The sequence below is a fragment of the Myxine glutinosa genome, chromosome 1 (assembly GCF_964187855.1).
Source record: "Myxine glutinosa chromosome 1, kmMyxGlut1.1, whole genome shotgun sequence".
In the NCBI taxonomy this organism is placed as follows: domain Eukaryota; kingdom Metazoa; phylum Chordata; class Myxini; order Myxiniformes; family Myxinidae; genus Myxine; species Myxine glutinosa.
In genome coordinates this window covers 207,425,521-207,433,574 of record NC_136261.1, presented here as the reverse complement: position 1 = coordinate 207,433,574, position 8,054 = coordinate 207,425,521, and the positions used below count along the sequence as shown (strand labels likewise).

At 43.1% G+C, this 8,054-nt stretch overlaps 1 protein-coding gene across 1 annotated transcript; it reads left to right on the top strand.

Moving 5' to 3' along the window:
• Positions 1-782: 782 nt before the first annotated feature.
• Positions 783-4,347, top strand: LOC137434583 (intermediate filament protein ON3-like). The gene is made up of 8 exons (XM_068127789.2): positions 783-983; positions 2,031-2,236; positions 2,358-2,418; positions 2,545-2,640; positions 2,729-2,893; positions 3,112-3,237; positions 3,326-3,546; positions 4,281-4,347. The coding sequence occupies exons 1-8, from the start codon at positions 783-785 to the stop codon at positions 4,345-4,347; spliced, it is 1,143 nt and encodes a 380-aa protein (XP_067983890.2).
• The last annotated feature ends 3,707 nt before the right edge of the window (positions 4,348-8,054 follow it).

The window sequence follows — 8,054 nt, the reverse complement described above, 5'->3', positions numbered from 1 at the left end:
CCTACGTGATACTTAGAATCAGTAAAACAAATCTACATTCAGTTGTTTAACGTTACACGAATATTTTGCAATAAGGAGAAACATATAATGACGTATCAAGAGCATCAATGTCCTTTATAACTCAAGCATCATTGTCCGTAAAGTGTTTCAGGACAATATTTTCACCACGAATCGGCAAAAAGTGTTGAAATGAAAAATGAAGCACACACAGCTGAAATGGGCGATGAAACGATCCAACGAGTAATCCTTAAACAACGTAAAATTCCACCATTCATCAAACAGGGCGGGGTTTGTTTTGGCAATTCACACGACGGCGGATAAATCATTTGGCGGCAACAACAACAACAAAAACAGATGCACAACCACCGCAAAATCGCTCAGATGGAGTGGCTTCCAACTTCAAATCAATGGACAATGCACATGATGATTCCAATAAAAAAAATCTGTGGAGTTCATGGTGAGAATGACGATAAATTGAGAGAAAGTACAAGGTGAGTTTGATAACCTGTTATAAATGGCTTCCACGTGAGTAGTTAACGCTTTTATTCATAATCCCGAAATGATTTACCAAACTACAGCAATTTTCTCGACTTCATTAAAATGTCGCACCAATGGTGCTGCAGGGTGTATAAAAGGCACAGCCTCTGGTTCAGGGACTATCTGTCTTGAAAAGACCATTCGCATTAGTTACCTGCCCGACAGCATCCACGTCCATTCTCTCCATCATGTCCTGCAACACCTGCTGCCCAGCTCCTTGCCCGGAGCCCTGCATGCCATGCTGCATGCCGTGCCCCAAGCCGTGCCCTCCTCCGATCTGCTGCAATCCCTGCCCTCCACCCTCGGTGTGCATCCCGAGGCTGGACCTGGACCCCATCTGTCCGGCTCCCTGCATCGACATTGACCGCTCTGGACAGTTTATGCGCTCCAGTGAGAAGGAGGGAATGAAGTGCGGCAACGACCGTTTTGCCTCCTTCATTGACAAGGTGAGTATATGTACTATTTAGATATTCTTCATTTCCGCACAATAAGGGAGAAGAACTGGTCTTACCATTAATCTGACTGTTAATGAAAAGTTGAAGGCTGAATGTAGTTACCTCTGCCATCAGGTCTGTCTGTCTGTTTGGTTGTTTGTTTGTTTATTTGTGACCACGATATCTCAAAAAGTTGTGGACGGATTCGGACGAACTTTGGTGGAGAGGTTCGGTAGGTGACAACGAAGAAATGATTAGATTTTGGTGAAGATCCGGATCTGGATCCAAGAATTGTTTAAGTGATTCTTCACCATTGGGAGATAGAGCAAAAAATGATAAATAGCGCAATATCCCAAAAGTCTATGGACGGATTCGGACGAAACTTGGTGGACAAGTTGGGTTTGTCACAACTAAGAATTGATTCAATTTTGGTGAAGATTCAAATACGGATCCGGATCAGAGATTTTTAAAAGTGATTCTTCACCATTAAGTGATAGGGCTAAAACCGATATACAGTATAGCACAATATTTCAAAAAGTTGTGGACGGATTTGGACGAAACTTGGTGGACCGATTGGGTGTGTGATAAGGATTAATCGATTTGATTTTGGCGAAGATCCGCATCCGGATATGAGAATGTTTTAATTTTTTATGGTGATTCTTCACCATTGATAGATGTGGCCAAAAACAATACATAGGCTGACATTTCAAAAAGCTGCAGACGACTTATGCCAAAACTAGGTGAATGAGTTGGTTTAGTGACAATAACAAGCTATTAGATTTTGGTTCATGTCCGAATCCAGATCTGACCTATCAGTGGTACCGGTATACAAACTGTAATCTGTTCAGCCTGGCTGCGGTATGCGCTCTACCGAGTACCCTTCTACCTTATACTATATTAATATATGTGCTTAAAAGCTGACTCTTCCAGGTGATAGATATTGTGGGGAAAACAAATGGGCTTGATGATCACTTTGAAGGTAATTCCAAACAGGCTGGTAAAGATTTTGGTCATACAATTTTGCAAGGTTGTAAAGCAGGCCTACATTTGTTCTTGCAGACACGCTTCCTCGAACAGCAGAACAAGGTTCTTGAGGCCCAATGGGAATGCCTACAAAACAAGACCTGCACGTCAAAGCTCGACTGCATGTTCGAGCAGTTCGCCAACCGCCTCAAGGAGCAGCTGGAATGTCTGGTGCAGGACAGGCCGAGGCTCGAAACCGAGATGAACCAGACGCAAAGTTTGGCCAATGACTACAGGTCCAAGTAAGAGAAGGTCACATTTCCGAGCATCATCAAATACAATGGAGGAAACAACTTGAGCAACATCATTGAAGTAATTATCGCTGTCTTGGCTCCAGTTAAATCGCCTGTTTATTTCCAACAGGTATGAGGAAGAGATAGCTCTGCGGATGCAGCTTGAAAATGAGTTCTGGGCCTTAAAGCAGGTAATATTTTCATCATATGAACAAACTGAGTAGTGGTCACATTTAGTTCCAAATGAATCCAGATATTCCAAATAATTCCAAATAATTCCAAATAATTCCTTATTGCGTGTCTTTTATCAACAACAGGATGTTGACTGTAAGTATCTGGAGAAGGTGCGTCTCGAGACCAGGCTCGCTCAGCTGAACGACGAGGTTCTTTTCTTGAGGACACTCTTCGAACAGGTAAAGGAAAACATCACCAAGTGAAGAGAGCACATTGTGTGCGGGGTTCAGGGGTTCATTTGTAATATGCCGCTCGGTCTTTCAACAGGAGCTGCAGGAGATGTACGAGCGCATCAGAGACATGTCCGTTTCCGTGGAGTTGGATGTTGCACCAAACCTGGACCTGACCTCTCTGATCGCCGAGGTTCGCTGCAACTATGAGGCCATCGCAGCCAGAAGCCGCCAGGAGGTGGAGTGCTGGTACAAGAGCAAGGTGAGGGTCTTCTGGGGTGTTTCAAATTTTTCTGTTGCAAAAGATTTTTTCGAAATAGCTTCAATTAATTATTTTTCAATGACATTTAAACGCGTGATGAGCACGAGAGCTGCCCCAAGGTGATAACCCTATTGCTCCATGTAAAACCTTTTTGTTAATCTTGCTACATCATTGATCTGTATTTAGTGTAATTCAGCTATTTTAATGCTCTTTCACAGCTTGAGGACATCAACGAGGCTGCAGAGAGGAATTGCTGCGAATTGCGCTGCACCAAGAACGAGGTTGCCGACCTTGCACGTAACATCCAGAGGCTGAGATGTGAGATCGAGACTCAAGCTCGTCAGGTACAATAATAAGACTCACGGTTGAACATTTCAAATAAGTATTCAAAAGTTTGGATGAGTACAAGTCACAAACCCAAATGTCCTACAGCGTTCCCAGCTTGAAGCCACCATACAGGATGCTGAGGCCCGCGGCCAGGCATCCGTGCAGCAAGGTAGGGAGACCATCGCCCGTCTGGAGAACGAGCTGCAGTGTGCCAAGCAAGAGATGGCCAAGCATGTGCGTGACTACCAGGAGCTAATGAACGTGAAGCTGGCTCTAGATGTTGAGATCGCCACATACAAGAAGCTCCTCGAGGGAGAGGAGTGCAGGTGATTTGTGACACCACTCATATTTATCTATATCATATAATCTGTATAAGTCTATTTTACAGTGACATTTCTGCACATTGAAAAGGTACCAACACATCATTGATGGTCAATTAACGATTCCACTGACTGACAAAAGCACATTATTTCGTGTTTATTTTTTTGTCCTTCAAACTATTTGTCTCAATTGTTACAATTTTCCATATTCTCAGAAGCATCTTCTCTTAATTACAGATGCATCGTGTTCTAGTTTCATCCTATTTTTACAGTTTCGAACCCAGTAGTATCAAAAAAGAAAAAGCGAATTTTATTCCCTTAAAAATTTTATCGTTGTTGACGTCCCAAATCTAATACACTTGTAAATTGTTGCTGTTGGGATCTACGTTTATCAATGAAATGCTCATCATAACAAATGGCACTTCCGATTGTTAAACAACCAACTCACTAAATTAAACATCTGGAAGGTTTTTACAATCTATTTCAAGGACATAAAACCATTGAATTACAATGAGAATTGTCAGACAAAAATCATACCCGAGATAGACATCGAGATATTTTCCACCTGGAAGGTGAAGATTGTACATCACTTTGGTGGACATCGTGATCTCTCTGATTTTGTGAACCACTGTCGTGCAGAATTTTGATATCCGCTATTGCTCAAGAATATTCTTCGATTGTTGTCCTTTGTGTACAATGTCCGCCATGCTCTTAATGACTGATGGTTTTATCTGTTGCAGGCTTACCTGTGTGCCCACTGGCTGCGGTGTGCCGTGCCGGCCCTGTGACCCATGCGGAAGGTTTTAAATGCTCAGAAACACAAAGTCAGTAACAACGCCAGGCAGCTTTCCATAAATGTCATTTCTAGGCTTAGACAATAACTGTCATCCAGCAATGTCACTTGTGCTGAGTCAAGTCAAAATGGTCCTCTGGTTTTGTTGAATAAGCAAACGTCTTTGTGCTTTATGCTTGATGTTCTCTGAAGCTCTGTCAATAAATGTTTGCTTGCATTGTGCATGAATAATGCTTTTTGATTTTTTAAAAACCTTTTCATATATATATATATATATATACAACAACAACAACAGGCATTTTAAGGCCATTTTCCCTGCTAGAGCGGGGGTTAGCCTTGCGGGTCCCATGACAATCTTCTCCATTTTGCCCTATTTTCTGCATCTCCCCTTGTTAACCCCCTTGCCCGCATTTCTTCTACCACCATCTTTAGCCAAGTCTTTCTCGGTCTTCCCCGTCCTCTTACCTCTTGCATATACGTATATATATATACACTGTATATATTCAAAATTTTACACAGTCACCTAAATTAAACATCTGCAAGATGAACAAGATGTTCAAATGTGAGACTACAAGCAGCAGTAGAGTTGGCCCAATATAATTATACAAATATACAGAGCTCAGGGCACAAATTTCCTCACACTGCGACAAAGTTGTGACCTGTCCATGATTAGTTGGTAGCTACAAAAATGTTCACAACTTGCTTTGAGTTTTCTTAGAAGTAAGGTTGAGCACAACTACTTTTCATGGTACAGTGTAAGAAAAAGTAGAGTGTTAAAACAAGAGTTCACAGGATTTGGCAGAGGTTGCCATTGAAACGACGATTCTAGATTCAATTCTCAACCCGACTTGTCAGACTCGTACTTTTCAGGCAGAGTGTTGCGTCAATGAGTGCACTGTCTTCAGATAAACACACATCTGGGGACCCACATGTCTGCCAGCACCAGTGTTTTGTGTACTTTGTAGTTGTCAGTCTCCAATGAAGTGATGTAGCTGTGTATGCACATGCGTGGTTCTGCACTCTTGGCTATTTAGTCATGTTGTTATCCGTGTAATTTTAAAGTTTGGTCTCACGAAAGCCTTTGCCTCAATTGGCATGGAAGCAGCATCTTCACCCATGTGCTAGCTGGCCCAACAAGTGACTAGAGATATACCTTCTATACACGATGAATGCTACTCACTTATATGAACAACCAGGCAGGGATATACCATCTTGCTAGCACAGGTATAGGACTTTCAGGAAGTATAGTGAATATATATGGCAACCACACATCCTGCAACCTGGTGTTGGCTTAGCAGTTAAGGTGGCTGGCTTTAGATCTTAGGGTCCTGAGTTCAAGCCCCTGCCATGCCGTTGAACTTACACCAGATGGGACAACGATCAGAGACGCCTCTTTGTGGTGGTTGTACCCCAATGCATGTCGGGGGCCAAATCTTCCCCATTCTTCCCTGCTGCTCGGATTCGTCAGGGCAGCGCGGTTACTTGCAGTCAGAGTGCTGATCGGTCCCCATGGACCGGCCCTTTCCCTCTTGCCTCTTTCTCTCTCCAACTCTGTCGTGGCCCTGGTTTGTAAAGGTGGGGGTCCACCATCCTGGATCTGTGGGTCGCTCCTGCAAGATTATTCGGCTGTCTCCGTGCCGCGGGCTTGTTCGAGAGAACTGTCCGGGGCTATATAACAAGAACAACAACACACAACAGCAACAACAACTCAGATGCTTTAACCAATTACGCCACCGAGTCCAGTGCCCATAGTTGCTCGTAATACCATTGTCAAAGGTGTAACATCCATCGACCATATTTGACAGACTATTCGGTTCCATACTCCATATAGGGACCTTTATCAATGGCATTCATAGAGGACAAATTATGGCGTCGAAAATGCTACGGAACCGAGCTCCCAAAAAACATTTCGTCCAACGTAAGGTAATGATTTCTCCAAGAGTAATTACGTTACATTCTTCTTCTTCTTCAACAACAACAACAACAACAACAATCACCACCACCGGTTTGGCGGTGGAAACAAATGTAGTAATTACGTTCCATTTATTCGCAGCTTTAACTGACGAATTAATCCGTTATGAGAAAGAGTTAAGACGTATCCATAAAAAATTTAAAATAACGTATTTAATTTAAAAAGCGATAAAGCAGATGTGTACTTATTATTATACAGCGCTTATCTTGCTATACCGGCACACTGGATAGCTTGTAGAAAATGCCAAACAATACAAAATAAGGGCCATTCAAAAAAATCTTGGGTGCATGCTGGACTACCCTTGTGTTCTGAGGAGGAACCAAGGAATGCTCTAGAAAAGTTCATATAAAGGGCACCAATTTAGTTCATACAGCTGCATAAAAAAGTAAATGTATTTTCTTTGCCGGATGTAGGGCATGGATGTTTAATGAACGGAAATAAAGGTTGAAGTAAAGCTAAAATTCTATTTTGAGAGATCCTCCACTCAGGAACAAAAACAAATGGGGGAAAAGTTAATAAAAAATACAAGTCAGGAGACGACGATGGTTCACGAGCGAGCGGTATTCAATGACAAAGAACGGACTATAACCGAAACAGGCCCGGATTGGGGGGTCGGGGGCCCACGTGGCAGGTGTCGGCCCCCGACATGCGGTGTACATGCCTATTTACAAAGGGCCCCAATGCGCTGCGTTATGTGGTTAGTTAGCTACATAATACCGAAAATTCGGTTTGATTCCGACAACTTTGAAAATTTGACCTTTGTGACCTTCAAAGGTCAAAGGTCGAAGATTCTGAAATTTGTTCGAAAACTTGTATTTCATGATGTATGTGATAATATAAGATCATGTACGACATTTCACCCTATCAGGAAGCGAACAATGTAATAAAACCATCAAAAATCGACTTTTCTAAATTTCGTGACCTTGTGACCTTGACCTTGGGGCAAAAATGAAAAATCGAGCTCCGTGGGGCTAGACACATGCCATTGGCCTAACCAAATACCGAAACCCCTGTCAGATTCCACCAACTCCCTCAGAGAAGATGTAGCTTGAAATTGATTACCCCCTAAAAAGACATCTTTTTCGGGCGTGGCTCCGCCCACAATGGGCGCAATACGCCCACTCTAGGCAGGACACAACTAGATCATGATATCAACCTCCCACCAAAGTTTCATCAAGATCGGATGATATCATCGGGTAGTTATGTTGCGGAAAGACAGACAGACAGACAGACAGACACACACCCATGACGAATATAGTGGTCACTCTGTTTGATAACTCGTGAACCAATAATGTTCCCTTTTTGTGTCTACACTTAGCTGTCTCCAAAGGGGATTTTTGTAACAGTGGTGGCGACGGTCAGGTCCAATGCCTCCCGCGCCAGAGCGCACAATATGGCGGCCGAGGCGTCGAAGGCGCCCAGAGTCACGGGGCTAGTCGTAAAGACGGTCCTCCTCGTCCTTGTGGTGAACAGCGCGGCCTTCAACCCACCACGACCCCAGTAGTCACCAAAGCCCCCTTCAATAGCCACCACCGCAGCAAAGAGCTCCTTGCTCTCAAAAGCGCGCATTGTCGCGCATTGTCGAGGATTGAATTAGATCAACATTGTCAACATAAATTGTAGTGGAAATAATTCAATGTCCTCTCGCTGGTTTTACAATGAAGAGTTTTTTTTAATGCTCAGCGAGATAAGGCTTTTGATACAAGTATCAAGTACATACCTCAAGTACAAAAAAGACAGCACTCATAT